Raw genomic sequence first — 21,533 nt, 5'->3', positions numbered from 1 at the left:
TTGCAGTTCCCTTCCATGCCATTCTTTATTTATATGTCAATTTTCTGCTGTACTGTATCAAAAGTTTTCCTGATGTCCATGGCTTAACCTTTGCCTGTTTTTCTGTTACTTCCTCCATAAATCTGATATCTTAGGCATGTTTTGTTTTGTGCGAATCCATGCTGACTGTCCTTAATTAAATCGTAACTTTCCAGGTGTTCTCCTTTTGGTTTCTGTTATTTAGCTTTTCCCATAATGTCTGTACCAAGTAAAGTCATGCCTGCATGTCTGCCTTTTCACAAATCTTTCCTGGCACCCTTCTCATATATCAGCAATACATTAACAGCTCCTATATCCTTCCAAACTCCAATCATTTCTGAGACGTTTTGAATATATCAACACAAGTTTCCCATATTTACACTGTCACGTCTCTCTGAAATCTGGGATTCATCACGTATCTCTGCCTCTGGAGTATTGTCAGTAGTCAAATGTAGACATTTCTTGATCACTTTTCTCTGACTCAAGTTTCTGCCTGCCTTCTTCTCATGTGTTTGTGTGTGTGTGTACATGCATACACACACACATTTCTGCCTTGTCAGCCCACCCTACTCAGTTTTGGAATTATGATATTATTTATGAATAATAATAATAACAGAAGCAATGTCAGTCTTTTCTGTTAACTAATTTCTCTCATCTTCTCTGCCTCCTCAGATAATACTACCTGTTTATTTTGATACTTGTGATTTCAGTTCATAAACATAGATTTTGAATGTTCTTCATATGGTTTTTCCTGCATTTCAACTTGCATATTCTTCTTTAGGAGAATCTTGTTTTCTAATATTTTAATATTTCAGCTTCTTTCATTTTAAGATTGAAAATTAAATTGCCTAGGTCAAAATACCCAGCTTCCACAACCATTGATGTTTCCTGATATTTCAACAAAGCAATCGTGTACTTCTCCACTGTACCTACTGGAATTATCAACAAAGTGGTCAACAAAGTGAGGTGCTGGGCAGACTCTCTAGCATGCCTGAAGCAACATAAAAACATTTGTAAATAAATACATGCAAATAGAATGTATGTTAGACTGGGCCTTAGACCTTGCTGTGTTGAACAGTCCTTCAGAATGCTGAATCAAACAGATGATCTCCAGAGGAACAGACCCAATGCCTCACTCTGAAGAAGGACCACCAGTAGGAGTCTCTGGCAGTGGCACTGGAGACCCCTCCCAAACTCTTTAGTTGTGGTGGTGGTGGTGGTGGTAAATGCCACAACACAGAAGGGGCCAAAGTACCTGTCCAAGATAACCAGGTATCAAGGCCACCTTCTGAATGCCCCTCCTTCCAAGTGAAAGTAACTTCTTACTGTCCTAAATTATTTCCACAATTGCAGTTGTCCTTCCTTCATTCTAGATATATTACATTTACTTTATTGACTTGTATGGAACAAGAAAAAGTGCAGTTCAGCAATCTACTGAACAAGAACTATTCTGTATTTTGCATCCCATTTCTAGAAGGTCTTTGGATGAGAATAGCAATATTCAGTAATGCTTTGGAGGTTCGTTCTTCCAAACAAATAACATTGGAAAACAGATTTTCTGGGAGAATTCAAGGCAAATCTTGAATGTTAAAACAACTAGCAAAAAAATTCAGCTATAAAGAGCGTTCCCAACCTGGCACCCTCCTGACAAATTAGATATGTTGGCTGGGATCAGTAGAGCTGAGGTCCAACCCATCTGGGGGCACGAGTTTGGGGAAGGCAAAACAACAAAACAAATTAGAACAATTAATCTCAAACAGAATCACCCTAGGTATGCCCTTAGTTCTCATTAAAGTAGTAAATCTGTTGTCTTAACTACACCGCTTCTGATTTGTAGATGGGGGCCTAGATAATGCATACCAAAAAATCTCCCTCATGCAGAAAACCATATATAAAAGAGACACTTTTTAGGTTACACTTCTAGAAGGGATATGTATTTTTTTTTTAGTTCATTATGTTGTGATTTTCTTTATGCCAAAGCATGAACTAACCTGATTGTCTCTCCCTAACCCCCACTAATACATTTAAAGTAATGCAGCCCAAACATACATTTACCACCTCAGTGAGAACTAGGCTGCCGATACATTTGAATCAGTACTGGCTGTCTAGTGAATTAGGATAAAACAGCTGTGGAAACATCTTTATCTACATGAAGTGAAGATGGTCAACTGCACTTTGGCTGACTCCGGTTTATTCTACTGCCTGCCTACTATGAAAGTTTGCTGCCATATCTCAAGGTGTTCAAGTATCTTCTATGTACACTATAATACCATAAAACTGAGCCATGCTTCTTTCTTCAAGCTACTTTTCTACATATTTCTGGGTGATTTTTTCACTAGCTGTTGCTGCTATAGAAATGGCTACAAACTTGTTCACCAATAGCACATATAGTGTTATCCTTGGAGGGAAGCAGGCCCGGCACCACTCTACTCAGCAAGTAAGGTGGAAGCACTGCATCTTGTCTGCCATCCCCATGGGCCACACTGAGGGGCTTGGGATGGAATACTGCTGGTCCTGACGATGCTATTCTGGATGTTGAGCTGTTATGGTGATGCTGGATGTTGGCTGCTCTAAGAATTAGCCAACTGCCTGGTTCCCAGCCAGTTGTAATTGCTTTTCTAGCCATTTCCTCATGACTGGGGAGAAGGTTAGGAGTGGTGGCATTAATCACTGTGAGAAGCCATAGCTTCAGTGGATGGTGGGACCCCACCCTTGAAACCTATGCCATCCAGGACACCAGCACAATCTTACCTGTTCTGCAAAACCCAACTGATACATTCTTTATTACAGAGACCCTGAAAATAACTTGCAGAAATTTGAACCCGAGTCCCTAAAATGGTGCCAGGGACAACAGAAATAGACATTGTTGGAATGTCCTGATTGAAGAGTATTAGAGGAGGGCCAGGTGGCATTCTGTTAAATCAGTGCTTGGGAAATGTTTATGTTTCCCTGGCATCGTTTTGTGGATGGGGAACTCTCTAGCAGCCATTTTGTGAGAGTTCCCACAATACGTTAGCAAATTCCAAATATACCAGCCCTAAAAGATTGGGGACTTGAAGTAGAAAATGCTAGCTTGCATTCTGATACATTAATCCAGAAGCAGGCAATGTGATGTGCATATGCTCAGATATGCCCCACTGATTATTCTCTCCAGGTTCCCTAACCTACCTGTATATTAATTTTTTAAAAAACCCAAACCTAAATTGGGGTGGCATAAAACAAGCAGTGGTCCAGAGTGGGTAGTGTTCTTTTGTAAGAGGACCCTTAGCATCCTCTCAAAATTACTAATGACCCCATAAGATTACCTATCCCAAATGACGCTGTCTGCCTCTCTGTATTTTTATTCTGTAAATGGCTGCATAATACCACATCCATTAACAAGAGTATATGTTTTAATTAGATTAATGGAAGCATAACTTTATTTATTTATTTATCACATTTATATAGCCGCCCATCCCATACAAAGCAACTCTGGGCAGCATACAACAATTTCTTTACTGACATTTATTATTTCTTTTATACTGATTTTTTAAAAGAGCTTTATATACGGAAGTTCATGTGTTATTATTTTAGTAGCTGTGCTAATGGTGGAAGAAAGATGTCCTACATTCATATCACTGGACACCAATTTGAGCCCCGTAGAGGTAGGAAAACAAAAGTCTACAGAATAGATGAAAAACTGTTATCCAAAGCCAAAAACTATATTCAGGGGTAAAAAAAAAAAAAGATCTTATTCCCATATGCATACTTGATCTTAAAAGCTACGAGAGTTTTGGAGGCCCTTTTTGTAAATTTGCGACTTGCCTGAGGGTTGTGTGGGAGTGGGAAGCTGGAATACTGCAGGCTCTGAGATGGAGAAAAATGAGAAACATGTTAAAGATAAATGGAACAGTTCTTTAAACATTAGAAAGTAGATTGGTAATTAAGACCAGCTCTCCAAGTCCAAAACCACAAAAGTTAAAAAGGGAAAATATTTCCAGAATTGCCTATTACACATTGTATGTATGTATGTATGTATGTATATGTGTTTGTATGTGTGTGTGTGTGTATCCTTCAAGTAAAATATGTTGTATTTGATACCTGCAACCAAAAGCATTTTAAAAATCCTTAACACTTGCTGACTGAAGAAGAAGATAGTGGACACAAATCGAGATGGCCCAGATTTAAAAAGCTGCCAATGTCGCAGCTTTAATCTGGTCAGCCATACTCACAAAAGGAAAACAGCTATTTCACTGACAAGCAAGCTTTGCTCCCCTGTTCTTTTCAGCCCTGAAAGACAGCCTTGGACTTCAAGAAAACAGTCACTGTGACTTGGCAAGAAAAAAGAAATGTCACTATGGTTCAATCAAGTATCTATAGAATCAGAGAACCAGAGAATTAGAAGGGCTCATTTAGGGCACTAAAGTCCAATTCCCCCGCTCAGTGGAGAAATCCAAACTGAAGCATCTCCAAAAAAATGACTGTCCACCCACCTCTTGCATGCAATATACGTGTCCACTTTCTAAACTGAAATAAAAGCTGCAAGTAGCAGTGCACTACAAGATACTGGGCCTTTACAACGGATATATATATATATATATACACACACACACAGACGCACACACACACAGACACATACATACAAACACACAGACGTATATACATACACACACACATACTTGGTCTAAATTAGATATTACACCATGCAGGACTTCAGATTAAGGGGGGGGAGTGGTTCAGAGCCCACAGGAGAACTAATATAGCAGAGACAACTCTTTAAAGCAGTTGCATCTCTCCTTGGGATCACACGGCTGTCCTCTGCGCCTGCAGCATGATCCAGTGGAAAGATAGCTTTGATGTAAGGTATTGCAGACAAATGCTACTTGTGTGCACCCACACACTCTCTGAAGCACCTTTCCCCCCTTCATATCCAAAGCACTGAAGGGCACTATAGGCCAGTCTTATCCAACCTGATGACCTCCAGAGGTATTGGACTCAGGGGCAAATGTTGTTGCATGTGTCACACCACCATGATGCCAAGGATGCAAATTACACAATTAGCATTTAAGTAATTACATCACTTGTGTGGTGATATGGCATTTCTGACATCACTGTGGCTTCTACTAGACACCTATGATTGGACTTCAGTTACTGTAATCTGTAAACCAAGACTATGTAAAAATAGATTTTAAATTCATTTAGCTGATTTGTCCATAAAACCTCTTGGAATTCCTGAGGATTGGAGAATGTTGGGCTTCTTTATCTGGGTGCTTAATTTCAAAAATTTAAAGGCAGTATAGCCATATTTAGAGAGAAATACAGGAATATTTTGAGTGAGAAAGAAACAAAGCACAAACATATCATATACAGTATTTAAGGCATCGCTTGGGTTATGAATTCATGCATTCACTCCCGACTCATATGTGAATGAGACTGATTTTATCCTTGTAGCCTGTAACTAACTTTCGTTTTAACATTTGTATGCTTCCTTCCAGAACTAAGCTTTCAAATCAGCTTATAATATAACTGGAGTAGTAGTTTCAGTCTTGGACTAGGACCTGGGACAACAGTTCAAATGCCATTTCAGCCATGTTTTATTTTATAATCTTAATATAAAGATTATAATTTTATTGTTCAACATGATGCTCTTTTAACCTCTTAGACTAAACTCCCAGCATTTTCAGCCAAATAATCTTTGACCTTGGAAGTTGTAATGCCAGAATCTATAACTACCATCATTGGTAGTTGAACAAATTAAAGGGGAAAGAATACATTTATACCTTTGGCCTTAATATTTCTTCCTTTGGCCTAAATGTTTCTTTAAAATGATGACAGATATAAAGAGAAAAACAAAATGTTGTCTTAATTCTTATATTTAAATTGCTTTTTATACCCCCCCCCTTTTTTCCCCCCTATTTAAGCTTCGCAATGCAATGGTGAATCGGAAAACAGGAAAATTCTCCATGGAAGTGAAGAAAACAGTGGACAAAGGGGTATTTTGTATAGGCAATTCTTTTCCAACAAAATTTAAAAATAGAATTGTATACTTATGTTTGTTAGCTATAGATGGGATTCAAACGTTTGCATTTCTCTGTATTGTGCTATTAACCTTGCCATAAATTATATGTTTGCTTATTTATTTAAACTTGCCTAACTTTTCATATTAAGCCTTTTTCTTTTTTCGTTGAATCTAGAAGCGAGTGTTGGTGATGACAAATGACTACTATTATACAGATATCAAGGGGACCCCTTTCAGGTAGGGCAGCTCATAATAAATGGAATATTTCATCAGGCTTATTGTGATTGCATTTCTTCAGGCCTCTTGAGCTCATTAAAAGCTCATCAGAAGAGGTTGACAATAAAATGTCCCTGAATGATGCTGAAAAGAGCAAGGGAAATGGCTTTCCAGCATGCTTTTTCAGGTTTTATTCAGAGACGGCAAATTCAGGAAAGGCAAATTCCCTGGCCATGTCCCAGACCTGTCCTTCAGAAGGCACTCCACTCTTTGCTCTGTTAAGATATATGCTTCCTATCTCAAGCCAAATGTTCCCTGCCATTGAAGAAAATGTGCGCTCCTTTTCGTACAGAGCTGAAAGAAATGAATTTGTATGCACAGTGCAGATTAGGTGTGGCTAACAGAATATTACTAATACACGCTTCTAGGACAATGACACATTCTTTATAAATCTATAGTCTACATCACTATCTACATGCAATTCCTTTTGCCTCAGTCACACATACTCAGAGGCTCAGAGAGTCACGCACACACTCAGAAATGTTATTCATTTGTTATAAGCAATTACATGAAGCATAAACACATCTTGTGCTCAGAGAAGGAAGAATGACTGCAGTGTTTCACTAAAACGTTCCTCCTCCACAAAATAATTAAACAATATCCAGACTAGTAACATGGATCCAATGATGCAACACTTAGTGATCTTAGATGCACTAGCAAATAAAATGATTAAAATTTATTTATGTAGAGCTTAGTTATACATATTCATGGAATGTCTGTTCCAGTAAATGAACCACAAATCAAATCCAAAGCACAATACAGTCCATATGCAGTCCTTTTCATAGTGTAGTTCTGCCTTTAGTGAGCAGGCTGGAGTTCATTTCTGGCTGTGACACTGACAAGCACCCAAGACTGTCTAGTTGTGCAATAAACCAGCACTGTGTACACATTACAGCTGAGCCATATGCACCAGTCAGGGACTAGTTAGGAGGCAGGATTGTTGCCAAGATTTAGAACAGAGGACCATGCTGACTTGCACTGGAGACAAGACCTCATTGTTTAGGCAAAGTCCATAGGAGGCCTCAATAGCTCATCTAGGTGAACATAGCCCAAAGTGTAAAACTCCTTTGCTACCTAGGGAGATTCTCTAAGCCAGTATTTTGCAACCTTGGCAACTTGAAGATGTATAGACTTCAACTCCTGAAATGAAGTCCACACATCTTCAAGCTGCCAAGGTTGAGAAACACTGCTCTAAGCTATCATTTTGGAAGCTTTCTATATGGAGTAGTTGCATAGAAAACTGAAGGTTCTCCTTACAGTTCAAACTTGCATTCTCCTGATGCCTTGTGCCTTTCATCCCACAAGTCAATTGTTCATGAAATAGATTGTGAGTCCAGATGCAGAAAATGGTTGAACCTCCAGTGCAATTTCTCTTCTCTTCTCCTCTTCTTTGACAATCTTCCTCTTTCAAGTGTCTAACTTCCTTACGTTATCTTAGTTTGATAGCATAACTTTTGTAGCATATCTCCAGCATGAAGAATTTGGTGAAATTTCTTCTCCATGAATCTACTCAGAACCTTACTCACATAAATTTGATATCCAACCCACAGACTGGGTCGGATTCTCTTGTGGTCACCTACCCTACAGTTAAATCAGTACTTTCAAAAATGTAAGAACCATTTTAAAAATGTAACAACCATTACAACTCTCCATAGTGCTGTCCTTTTTGTGTGATAGTATTTTATGGGAAAAAGCCCATGGCAATATTGTTTCCATCACAAAAATATTAAACAAGATTAAAATATGTAACCAAAAAGTTGTGCCATGTGTGTCACTAAGCTCTGATTTTCACATTCTTGGATTTCTTTGCTCTCAGCAGCTCTGCTAGCTCCCACCCTATCAGTAAGGATTATTTCTTCATACAGATGATTTTCATTTGTAGAAAACGGCCTCCTCCTCTATAAGCCTATGGGCAGATTCAACTTTTGGCTGAACAACACTGACCTTGGTGAGCACTCATTTTTGCTTGCCAGAGAGCTCAGGGGTTATTGCACCCCTAATAAATATACACAGTCTGTTGCTGCTGGCACAACAAACATGAAATGGCATCAAAGTGGCTGGTTGGGCAAGACATATAACCACCAAGGTCTTGGAAACAAAACAAAATTGTTTCTAGAGCAGGAATTAAAACCTTAGGGAGTAATTATCTCTTCCTGTATTTTCTAGCTGTGTTTATGCCACAGTTTTTATGGTCTGCTTTTTGTTTATCTGCACAGTTTAGGTGTGGCTCTGTCTAGAGGACATGGCAAATATTTTTTCAGAGGGAACGTGACAATAGAAGAAGGTAATACTTTCTTGACTCAATCAGTTAGTGGCCGATAATAATGGGCCTCAGACACACAAATCTCCCAATCAGTTTTAGTAATGTATTGTTCAACCTACTTGGTATGTATTTCACATCTGTGTGTATGCATGTGTATCTGTGTGCAAATGGTAAAACTCTTTTCAGTGTGAGCTTGACCCTTGAGTTTTCTTGGCAGCAATACTAGAAGTGGTTTCCAATTGCCTTTTTCAGAAATACCTGTTTGACTTCCCAGTCTAGCATGCAGCCCTAAGATCTCCCATGCAATTATTATCAGAGTCCAGCCCTCTAGCTTTGTGGGGTTCAGTCAACGTCCGCTACTGTGACCACTTGCTGTGGCTGAACTTACATGCACACGATATCTAATTGGATAGCTAATATGACACATTTTACATAAGATTAACAGGATACAGAAGTTTAATTAAAGATTCATTGCAATAGAAAGAGAGAAGTAATCTGGATGCATCTTTATGTTTTTTTCCTTTAGGGCATTCCATTCATTAGTTTTAATCGAAGCTTCTGGTCCCCTTCTTTTTCTTTTGGCGTTGTACACAAAAGCTTGCTGTCAAGACCTATGATTTTAATAATACTAGGACTAAAGCATGGGTTTGGTCTGATTCTTTAGACAGCATTACACATAGATTGGGAGAGCTTTCATTCTCCTGTGGCCTTGCAGTTTTGAAATCTGTAGTTACTGAACTTAGCTTGTGGATGCAAAGTCATTCATTTAGTTCTGGTGTCTCCAATGAAAGACCGTCCAATAGCAAGTAATGAGAAAGACGGCTGCTTGGTATGCAGGTAAAACATTGCCACTTTGTATAAAGAGGACTAGGTTAGTCCATGGGGAGGGCAACCTTCCATGCCACTCTTGGTGGCTCTTCCTGCAATTTAAACATTCCCAGGACCACCACCACCCACAGTTCCCTGATGTCCAACTGATGCTCTGCTTGAAGTGATTCTGCTGCCATTACTAGTAGGGATCTGGTTTCTCTTCAGATTGTACAAATCCCCCCCCCCCTTTTTAATGATCCTCCTCCCAATAGCTGTTTCCCAACTGTTGGAACATGCAGATCACAGATCCTCCCTTATTATTAGCAGTAAGAAAACAGCCATCTAAAGCAGGGTTGCCTTTCCTTTAAATTGTAGTCTGATGTGGAATAAAGTGGAGTGAACTTAAAGCTGGCAAAATAGCAAACTGAAAAAAAAAACCAGACTTGGCAGATTTGTTTATCCCTAACTATTTAGTTAAACCTCAGCAAGAGAAGATCATTAAGTACACAGAATGACAGAAGTTAGACAGCTGGAAGACACCTGCATAATCTGCTGTTTTCTTGATTGTATGAGGCAATAGGTGCTTCAGTCTGTAAATAAAGGATAGGAGGACATTAGGAAGGAAAGCCACCAAAAGGCAAGGAGATCAAGACAGAAGTGGAAAGCTGAAATAGAGGAACTGGAGTTTCCTACATATTTGTGAGTCACTGATGGAAATATGCCTTACCATCATTCATTAAGGTATACTGAAGTTTTTTGTTGTATTTTTCAAGAAGGAAGGCTTTTTGACTTCTATGAATGTTATTCAAAGACTGAACTAGTGCTGTTTTGTGCTACAGAGTGACTCTTGGTCATTTATTCTTCTTTCAGGATTACATGATTTAGAACAGCCTGATGTCTCTTTGGCGGATGAATGGTAAAGCTGCATGCAATTGGCTTGTAATGTTCTTTCTGTCTGTATCTGGTGTGCCCAGTCTCCTCCTGTGGAAAGACAAAGGGAGATCATGCTTAATGACATTTGTTACTGTTATTTTTAACCACACTCTCCCCTCAGGTCATACTGCAACACAGACTTGCATCCCGAACACCGCCAAATGACTCAACTGAAGGCAATTAAAAACTATCTCACAGGGAAAGAGCCGTTGCTTCTTTGTGAGTATATTTCTGATCACAGTTGAATTCAGATGAATGTGGAAAATTTTCTCAAATAAATATATTGCATTTGCTTTTAAAAGAAGGATGTGGCATCTTTATTTTCAATGGAATAAAGTGCCCAGGACAAACAACATGACTCCTGCACCTTTAAGCTGTACCTGCCTTCTTCAAGTCAACTGTTAAGGGTTCAGGATTCCTGTCCTCTTTTGTACATGGCACACTTCACTATTAAACTGAGTGTAGCAGCATGCAGGAAAGTAAGTTCCATTAAGTTCATTGTGAGGTTGTATCGGGTTGCAGCTTACAAGACTGACTATATGGGTTCAGATAAATGCTTAACTCTCAGCTTCAAATCTTCCACGTGCACAGTGCAGATAATAATGACCAGTCTTACACCACAGTCAAAAGGAAACAATAAATGTTTCATATGCTTATGATAATGGCTTTCATAGTAGGCAATGGGGTAGGATGCTGTAGTCCAGAACTTACTACTGAGAATTATACCTGCAGGATGAAATATATACTGGTTTCAAGACTGAAAACAGGGGATAGTGGAAATGTAAGTTTTGAGATGCAAAAAAGAGAGGCAAATTTTGCTACCCTTCCCTATCTCAAAAACAAATAGGGGAACTGTCCATCACTTCCAGCTTCTTCTGAAATGAACTTTTTAACAATAAACCTGTAAAATTCCTATCAATATCTGGTGTGGTCAGATTTAGTGTCTTAAGGAGATCCCATCCATGTTGTTCATGAATGTTTTAAACCATTACAGGTGACAAAGAATTGATACAGGAAGTCTTATTTGATGCAGTGGTGAGTGCCCCAATTGAAGCTTATTGGACCAGCCTTGCACTAAATAAATCAGAGTAAGTGAACAAAACTTTCTTTCTTAATACAATAATGAGAAGACAATAATCTTCTTCTCCATTTGCCACAGTGACATTCTGCTTTACAAACACCCTGTATCTGTGCTGCTATAACATTGGAAACCTCGCTCCTATCCACGAGGCAGGCCCTTGCAGAACGTAATATCCTTTCAGTCACGCCTTCACTTGGACAACAAGGGCACATTTTAATTGTCATTAAAAGCTTCAGTTGATTATTAAACTTGGTAAACTGATTACAGTTGCAGCCCTGGTTTCTACACGTGTTTTGTGACCTCAAAATAGCCATAAACTACTGTATTTACTTTATAGAAATAGGATGCTTTCAGGCTGTTGCTGTTTTTCAGAAATTCAGACAAAGGAGTAGAAGTTGCCTTCCTTGGAACTCGGACAGGTCTTTCTCGGGTCAATCTTTTTGTGGGGCCAGAACAACTAACTAATCAGTAAGTACTAAAACTAGGTTAAGGTAACTATGCTGAGAAGAAGAAGCATGCTTGGTATTGGAAAACTCTCAAACTTTTCTCTCCACCTAGTGGTGGTATCAGGAAAAAAACTTCAAGGGGTTAAAGAAATTGCAAGTTAGGTGGGCTAGCTATGTTTCACAATTCTTTGGAAACTAAATGATAGTTTGCATGAATTTCAAGAGATACATAATGAGAGGGGAAGGGAGCTGCCCTGGAGCTGTTCCTCTGTATCAGTGTTTCTCAACCTTGGCAACTTTAAGATATGTGGACCTCAACTCCCAGAATTCCCTGGTCAGCTTTGCTGGAATTCTGGAAGTTGAAGTCCAGACATCCTAAAGTTGCCAAGGTTGAGAAACACCGCTCTTTATCCTAGGTCAGATTTCATCTTTCAGAACATAGCAAACCAAATTGTTTTTTTTTTCTTAGAATTATTAGAAGTGCCATGGAATTCATCATCACATTGTAAATCCTTTTGCATCAGTATGTTTGATTCTGGTATCAGACCTATTCTTCAGCATGTCATTTTTTTCCTGCTCAAAATCTTTGACAAATAAGGATTACGCTGATGTGACATGCAAAATGCATGGACAGGATATATGTCACATTTGTGCATTTAAAAACAACTGTGGGATTTTTATTTCAAAGCAATCATGGATACTCAGGACTGGAATGTTAACTCCACCTGGCATTTTCCTTATTGAAATAACACACATGCAACTTATCTACAGAGGACAAATCCATTTTTATTAAGCTGGCTTCTGCTGGCGCAAGTCAGGTTTTTGCAGTACTTCATAGCCCAGGAGCAACACAGTGCCACCCAAATCTGCTCCAGAGATTCCACATGCAGAGGAAGGGGGATTTGATCCCCTAATGGCATCTGATATGCTGGAAGAAACACACGGTGGATATTACCCATTGATACTACATATATAAAAGTAAAGTGAAACTCTCTCAGGTTGAGCTTCATTTCTGGCAGCTACCTGATGTCCACTTCAAATTGCAAAAAGTCCAACCAACCAACCAGCCCTGGTTTATTCCATCCCTGTTTTTCTGCACTTTAATTGGTTACTGAATCAGAAGAGGATTCCCCTTTGCTACTACCGCCTTTATTTTGCCTGAATTCACATTCTTTTGTAACAGAACAAAGGAAAGTAGTAATGGCAGATGAGAAAGTCACTCCCCTGGCCCCCAAGTGTCTTTTTTGCTGGGCCTACAAATCTCAGAACTTAGAAAATGATGTTCACCATCTTATTTACACTGGGGAGAAAGTAAGCCAGTGAGGGCTTTACATTTCTGATTTATTCAGGTAACCAATTTTTATGGTCACCCATCTATCAAAAATACCTCTGAGCAGCAAACAGGAATAAAACACAATACATACATACAGGCATGCATGCATGCATACATACATACATAGTACTTACTATATATATAATAAGTAGGTAAGTTGGATGCTAAGTGGAATACAAAATGAAATGAAAAACAGCAAATGTTTTATATTTCCTTCTGTTTCAAGAGACTTCTTGACAGCTGAAGACAAGGAGAATATTTTTAACGCGGATCATTTCCCACTTTGGTACAGAAGAGCTGCTGAGCAGATTCCAGGAAGCTTTGTCTACTCCATTCCATTCAGTACAGGTTTGTTATGGAATTACATTTTATCCTGCTGCTAATTCTTAACCAAAATCATCTGGTTCAATTTGGGACTTCATATCACTTTGCATGTCAAAACACAACAGGGAATGACAATTTCCAAGGGAGAGTTTTACTGGTGAGGCTACAGAGGTGGTTTGCCATGGTCTTTTTTCTGGAGGGCTTTTCCATTCTAGCCTACATCCTTAGGATTTCCTTGGCCTCCCATCCAAGTCCTAAGTCTGAACCTGTTTTTTGTTTTTTTTCCCCCAAGATCAGCCAAGGTCAATTAGGGATAACTAGTTGCATACCAAATTTCTTTAAGGCTGTTTTTATCTGTCATGGAAGTACATAGATTAGGTCAGATCTAAAGCAGAAAGAGGCACTTTACCCGATGTACATAATACATAGATTTCTCTGTATTCTTGTTAGGCTCCACAGGAAGCGTGTGGGTTTTATTCAGATCCAAATACTGGAGAGAGGAGGCTTAATTTTTCTCTCTCTTATGCAGCCCTCTTCTCTCATATAACAGGAAAGGTTTTTTTTTTTTAATGGTTCTAGTTTGGGGCTCTCCCCCCCCCTTTTTTTTAAAACAAAAACTCTTGATAACTGTGCAAAGGGAAACTGATTTCAGGAGGTTCATGGCTGGGGGACAAAGGAAAAGTGCCAGATTAGCACCTACATTTTCTTTAATGTAAAACAAGAAAAGGCAGGGAGTCGAGTATTACTTATCCAGTGGAACATATCTGATCCTAATATGAGGTGCAAGAATTGGGTGGGCTATGGAAAATGTGCATCCCCCACCCAGTCCCATGTTTCCAGCCCCCAGAGCACTGGCAGGTTGTGCTGTTCGAAACAGTGGCAGAACTGCCCACGTCCCCAGTTTTGGGAGGCTTACTTAACCCTTGAAGCTCTTAGAAGTCCCCCCACCAAATTAAAGGGAAGGCATGCCCGCCCTCAGATTCAAAGGAACTGCATGCCCCTGGTTTGTCATGCCAGTCATTCAAGCCTTTGTGGCCAGGGGCAGGTTTATGGCTCTTGTCATACAGAGCAAGCATTCAGACTTGAATATCCATCCCTTTTCTTATTCATAGAAACAGCAAACAAGAGCAATGTGGTGACAGCAAGCACTGCCATACAGCTGCTGGATGACCGAAAGTCACCTGTGGTAGCAGGTAAAAATGCAACTTCTTTTATATATCAATGCTTTCATCAGGATTTGTTTCTTCATAGGCATTTTCACTTGAAGACTATTTTGGAAGAAAGTTCAGTAATTCACATTTGAAAGGCCTCTTCTCTTTAAAACATTTACTCCTCAGTGTCTTGAAGACAGAACACCTGATAAGTTGGGGAACCAACCAGATTATAATCATTATTATCAATAAACATCAGTCTGGGAAGCTCTGTGGTATCTCAGGCATTTTCTCCTAGATGCAATGTTAATTATACTGGTGTACCTTCATTTGGCATCTGTGTATTTATTTGGGTTTTTAAAATGCATTTATGGATGGTTTATTTAAATTTATTTATAGGCTACTTCATTCCAGTAGTGTTCTAGGCTGTATATAAGGATAACAGTAATAATAGAATATGAATACAATAAGGGAACAATTAATAACATCATCACACTCTCCTATTTTGGTGCTAGTGACTCAACAAACTGTTCATTTCCCAAGGGTCTTCTAGAAACACCAGGTTTTAACAAACCTTGGGCAGCCATGAGAAGAGGAGCCACCCACATCATGATAGGTGGGACGCTCAGGAGGCATTCTCTGTTCACCCAGGTTGATGGGCAAAATCTGTCTGGGAAAGGCAGTCCTACAGATACCCAGGCCCAACCATGTAGGGCTTTATAGGTGATAACCAGCACCCTGAATTGCAGCTGGAAACAGACCAGTAGCCATCGCAGCTCCTGTTGTAGTGGTGTTATATTGAAATTGTCAGCAAGCATATGGGCTACTGCATTTTACACCAGCTGAGTTTACACGTAGTTTTCAAGGGCAGCCTCATGTAAACTGAATTACAGTAATTCATGCGAGAGGTATAAATATCATACGTGATCATCCTCAAGGCATCATGTCCCAATCCACAATTGGCACACTAACCAAAACTGGGCAATGGATCTCAGAGCTAAAGCCTCTACCTGTTCTTGCTTTTTTCAGGAGACCACCATTCTATCAAAAGTCAAATCTGATACTGTCCCAGAATCAACAGTCTTCTATATTTACTTACTTACTTACTTATTTATTTAAATTTCATCACCACCCATCTTCCTGAAAAGAGGGACTCTGGGCAGTTTACAATAAAACTAAAACTAAATACAGATTAAAATACAATAAAAACAGTACCACTTATAAATATAAATATAAAATCCAGGATGGTGATATTAAAAGTTCTTAATTTAAATTCGTAAATACACAGGGGCTTCTTCAGGCGCTATCCATCCTCCAGGTTGATTACCCCCACCCCACCCCAAGTGAGATGGCAGAGCCAGGTCTTTACACCTTTCCAGAAGGCCAGGAGAGAGGGGGTCTGCCTCACCTCTGGTGGAAGACTGTCCCATAAGGTGGGGACTACAGCAGAGAAGGCTCTCTTCCTGGGCCCTGCCAACTGACAAACTTTCATGGACAGTGTCCGTAACATGCCTTCTCTGCCTGACTGGGTGGGATGGGTCGATGTAATGGGGGTGAGACGGTCCCTTAGGTAACCTGGACCCATGCCATGTAGAGCTTTAAAGGTGATAACCAACACCTTGAATTGGACCGGTAGCAAACTGGCACCCAATGCAGCTCCTGCAGCAAAGGTGTCACATGTGTCATCCTTAGTGCACCCAAGACTGCTCACGCAGTCACATTCTGAAGCAGCTTCTGGATACTCTTCAAGGGTAGCCCCATGTAGAGCACATTGCAATAGACTATACAGGAGATGACTAGGGCATGATTGACTGACCGGAGGGCTTCCTGATCCAGGAAGGTGCGTAACTGGCATACAACATGAAGTTGAGCAAAGGCCCTCCTGGCCATGACTGCCACCTGCTCTTTGAGCAGGAGTTGTGAGTCCAGGAGGACCCCCAGATTCTGCACCAGGGCTGTCTGGGGCAGTGCAACCCCATCCAGAACCAAAGATGGTAAGTTCCCGGATACAGATATACAAATTTAATAGTCATCCCCTCTTGGCTTGGATTGTTTCTCCCCATGCAGATCCTGACAGTCTCCAGAAACCAGGTCAGAATTTCTACCATATCTCCTCCAAGGCGTAGGGTGGAAATACATTGATGATACTTCTTCCCAAACTGGTGGATGACCTCCCATATTAAACAGTTGCCAATGTAATATAAACATTGCAGTGTATGCAGTTGGAGTGCAAGATGATGCATGACCAGTGCTATAAAAAGGAGCACTGCTTTTTAAATGAATTATTTGTTCATTAAAGTGAGATGCTTAAGTAAAATATATCTGCACATAGACACATACAGAGAAAGACAGAGACAGACAGACAGACAGACAGACATTAAGGGGAAAAACTAGCACACTTTCCTCTTCCCTTCCATTATTCCCAACCATGGCTATTCAAATGTTTATACTTTTCCTTGAAGATCTTTTCTCTGAAGATTAAAAATTATTGCTTATATCTATTTAAATCATTTCATCTGTTATCTTTGGTCAGTCTCTTAGCTCGTTTTCTTAGAAGTTGTATTCTAAATATCTGAATTTGCTTTGCTTTGTAATGTGTTGTATGCAAAGGAGCCATTCCTGCTTGAATTTAGTTCTGCTAAGAATATATACAGTTGGTTTTGCTATTGCTGCATATTCTCCAATTTTGGACTTCCATTCTGGTATTGTTGACAAGGTTTCACTTTTCCAATATTGTGCCAAATTGGTTCTTGCTGCTATCAGCATGTATCTCAGTAAATTATGGTACTACTAGTTTGTACTCTCTGGAATTATTCCTAATAAAAATGTGGTTTCAATTCAAATTTCATTTTAATTTTTTTAAAAAAATTATGCCTTTCTTTCCAATACTTTAGGGTTTCTTTATAAGAACACCACGTACGATAAAATGGCATTTCCAGCATTTGTTATTTTATGACTTGTCCAGCCTGGTAATCACTGAAGGAATTACCATCTATAAATTAGATGGAATTATACCATCTATAAAACATCTTGTACCAATTTTCCCTCACATTGTAGCTTGGGGTGAATTTTTTGATTTTTTCCATAGTTCTACCTATTGTTCCACTAGAATTCCTTCTTTGAAATTTTGCATCCATTTTATCATGTAGTTTTTAATTTGTTCTGCCTCTGTATCATATTTCAATAACTATTTATAGATACACCCCAACAAATGATCTTGCTTTTGTATAAGTATTTCAAATTCTGTCATCTTTCTCAAGGACACTCTTTCTTTCTTAAAATCACTTCTTATTTTTCCAGTTATTTGCATGTACATTAACCCTGGTAAGTTCCTATCTTCATTAAGCAGATCTTGCTGTGTCTTCATCCTGTTTTCTGGATCTAAATGTACCATGCTGGCATATGTGATTAAATATGTCTTGCTGTAATTATCCTTAAACCAAAAGGCTTTGACAGGAATACTAATGGTGAAATTGCTGGACTTATCCTTATTCTCAGAGGATTCCAAATTTTTAACAGACTTTGCCTAATAATATGTCCCTTCAAAATCTTTTGTTCTTTTCTTTCTTGGTGCCATAAATACCTATGAAGTCCATTACCTAAACCACCTCATTCTATGATTTATATTCTGCTATTAGGAAATTTTATCCAGTTTGTTATCCATGATACACAGCTTGCTTAATAATATTGTTTAAGATTAGGAAGAATACGTCCACCTCTTTCTTTTGAGTCTTGTAAAATTTTGAATATTACTCTCATTTTTTCCCACCCCACATGAATCTATTAATTGTTTTGTGCCAATCCCTTAAGGTTTGGTCTTTTGATTGGAAATGGTGTCATTTGAAATAAAATGTTCATCGAGGATAGTATATTCATTTTTATTGTTGCAATAAATCCCAGCCAAGAGAGTTTTAAATTTTTCCACCTTTTGAAATATCGTTTTATTTCTTTCCATAATTCGTTATAATTGTTTTGAAAGATATCTTTATTCTATCATGTCAGATAACATCCTAATTATTTCACTGGCTCTTGTGTTATCTCATAGCCAGTCTCTTTTTTCATCAAGTCATCTTCTTCAGAAGTACTTGTTATTATCTTTGTTTTCTTTTCATTAACTTTGTAACCAGAACTGTGGCCAAAATTGTTAAGTATTTTCATTAGCTGCCTTATAGAGCTTTGTGGATGCATAGTTGTTAGTATTAAATCATCTACGTAACATTTTTATTTTATTTTATTTTATTTGGATCTTGTCCACCAGGACTTCCAAAACAATTATAATAGTAAGGGAGAAAGTGGACACCCTTGTCTTGTGCCTTTACCTATTAAGAAGCTTGCAGAGAGTGATCTTTGTGATATATTGATATATTGATATATCTCTCCACCCATGTTTTGAACTCTTCTCCTGGGTTCATTTTATCTAAGACCTTTAATAGGAAAGTCCATTCCAAATTGTCAAAGGCCTTTTCTGCATCTAAAAATATTACCACCACCTTCTTTTTTCAAATTACTGATATGTTTTAATGTGGTTGTTATAAACCTGCTGTTTTCTTTCATCTTACTCTTTGGGATGCAATCTGTTTGATCTGTATGTATGATGTTGGAAATGGGCTTCCTCATACATTCAGCTAATATTGTAGTGAATCTCTTGTAATCAATATTCAGTATGGAAATTGGTCTGCACAACTGAGATTTCTTCAAACCATTCTCTTCTTTGTGTATTAGAGTTATATATGCTTCTTCCCCTTGTCTCTGGTATTGTTTCTGTCACTTGGATTTCATTCATTATCCTCAGGAGCAGTTCCACCAGTTCTTTCTCTACCTTTTTTGGAATTGTGCTGTCAGCCTATCTGGACCTGGCAGCTTTCCATTTTTGATTTTCCTTATTGCTTCTTTGATGTCCAGAATGTAATGCTTTGAAAAATTCTTTCATTTCACTTTTTTTATCCCACCTTTATTATTTTTATAAATAAGGCATAAACATACCTAGTACTCCTTCCTCCTATTTTCCCCACAGCAACAACCCTGTGAGGTGAGTTGGGCTCAGAGAGAATGACTGGCCCATAGCCACCCAGCCGGCTTTCATGCCTAAGGCGGGACTGGAACTCTCGGTCTCCCGGTTTCTAGCCTGGTGCCTTAACCACTAGACCAAATCCTTCTATTTTTTTTCCTCATATATAACAGTTTGTTCTCTTTCTCAGTTGCTGTTATCTTCTCTCTCTCTCTCTTTTCTGATTTGATACACCAAGAATTTTCCTAGTTTATCTGCATTCTCAAAATGGTTTTGTTTGACCTATTTTATCTTTTGGAGTTCTTCTGTTTCACTGGGGCAACATTTTTAACTTGTTTGAAAAAGCAAAGCAAGCTTAGTGGTCAGTCTAATTGTCTAACTTTTGCAATGCAGGTTATTTTTTTACCATTCAGAGCAAATAGCAACATTTTCTACAGACACAAACAACTGACTCTGTGTGTGCATGAAAAGCTGAACCTGAAAAGTTGTGTGAAAAAAAGGGTTTTTTTTCCCCCTTCACTCAGTAATAATTACTGTCAGGAATGTATTTACAAGCCAGGGCAGTTGCAACAGGCTTTTAAGAGTACGTACATAGATTTTAAGTAACAGAGGTACACTTAGTAGACTTCAGAGAGAACAAAAGTAACAATATATATTGTGACAGTGAGATCTTTTAAAGAACAGGAGGGCCAGTTGAGCATATTAATAGATGCTCCAAGTGTCTTTCACTGTGAGAGCATGTGGATCATCTGGCCTTAGTGTCATCAAACACTTTGCTTTCATGGTGGAAAATAACATATAATTAGACACACTGGCTTGTAAGAACAACAGGTGTTTTCTCTGCACTGTCAGTGACTTAGAATGCCTTGTTCTTTGAAACCAGTATAGTCTGCTAGAGTCGAATGAAGCTAAAATTACATTTAAAAAAACCAGTGGGTGCTACATTTATTGATTAATCATTGATAAGGAGACTTTGTAAAATGCCTTTTTGGAAAATAGAACTGTGCAAAGTTATCTAACAATTATCATCCCATCTCCACTGTATTTCTAATATCAGTAAATACTGATTCTAAATTTTCTATCACTAGCCTTGATTCGATTCCTGTTTTTTTCATTCCAAGAGGCTGCAATTTGGAAAAGAAAATCCAGGTGTCTCCTTCCTTATGTAGCTTCACTGAGTAGCACTCTGAGGGGATATTTATTTCTGTGGCTTACTGGTGATTAAATGAACCAGTAAATGTACTTTCCAGGACCTTTGGTACAACTCACTATGAATGTCCGCAATCTCCCCAACTCTTCACCTTCCCCACTTCCTTGCCCCCTAAGATTTACCAAAGTTGCAGCTGTTGTTAACTTCTTGCAAGACCATGTGATCTTTCTGCAAGACCTGTGGAAGTCCTGGTGTCCAACCTGATATTCTGCCTTGTTGCACTGGCCAGGCTCTCTGGTCCCTCATTCTAGGAAATAGGCTTCTTCCTGCATGATCATAGACACTAGAGTCCTCCTGGTACAAAATTTAGAGCTTCCAAGGTTGTGGCTTCAGCATTAAGCACTGGGTCTTGGAAAAACAGGGCCTTCAGAAAATAAGCAGGAACTGCAACATTGGTAGGTGGTGGCTGAGAGGAATTCAGTACTCCCTTTTTTAGCAATCTGACCTACATCAAGGTTTTGTTTTCATATGTGCTTATAAATGTCTGTTTGCGTACTCTCTCACCTGACTCCGGTATGCAATCTCTAAGGCTCTGAAGGTTGTCCAGTGGCACACTAACTAGCTGTACTTATCATACGCTTTCTGATTCATTGTAGCAGTTATCCTTTGTACACAGAGGCATGTAAGTGACCTCCCATAATGATTTATCCTATTAGAAACAGGGAAGGAACAGTTATCTAAT

The 21,533-nt window shown here is 38.9% G+C and overlaps 1 protein-coding gene across 1 annotated transcript in view; it reads left to right on the top strand.

The window, feature by feature from the left end:
- LOC134489973 (voltage-dependent calcium channel subunit alpha-2/delta-3-like) overlaps positions 1–21,533 on the top strand; it is a 178,617-nt gene that overhangs the window by 65,324 nt on the left and 91,760 nt on the right. The window contains exons 5-13 of the mRNA XM_063292850.1: positions 5,919–5,990; positions 6,192–6,253; positions 8,509–8,576; positions 10,236–10,281; positions 10,420–10,517; positions 11,293–11,386; positions 11,752–11,847; positions 13,385–13,506; positions 14,595–14,675. Of these exons, the coding sequence (XP_063148920.1) occupies positions 5,919–5,990; positions 6,192–6,253; positions 8,509–8,576; positions 10,236–10,281; positions 10,420–10,517; positions 11,293–11,386; positions 11,752–11,847; positions 13,385–13,506; positions 14,595–14,675 (739 nt within the window). The remainder of the gene's footprint in view (positions 1–5,918; positions 5,991–6,191; positions 6,254–8,508; positions 8,577–10,235; positions 10,282–10,419; positions 10,518–11,292; positions 11,387–11,751; positions 11,848–13,384; positions 13,507–14,594; positions 14,676–21,533) is intronic.

The sequence above is a fragment of the Candoia aspera genome, chromosome 2 (genome assembly GCF_035149785.1).
Source record: "Candoia aspera isolate rCanAsp1 chromosome 2, rCanAsp1.hap2, whole genome shotgun sequence".
Lineage (NCBI taxonomy): Eukaryota > Metazoa > Chordata > Lepidosauria > Squamata > Boidae > Candoia > Candoia aspera.
The sequence above is the reverse complement of the archived record's forward strand: the minus strand, read 5'-3'. Positions and strand labels throughout refer to the sequence as shown.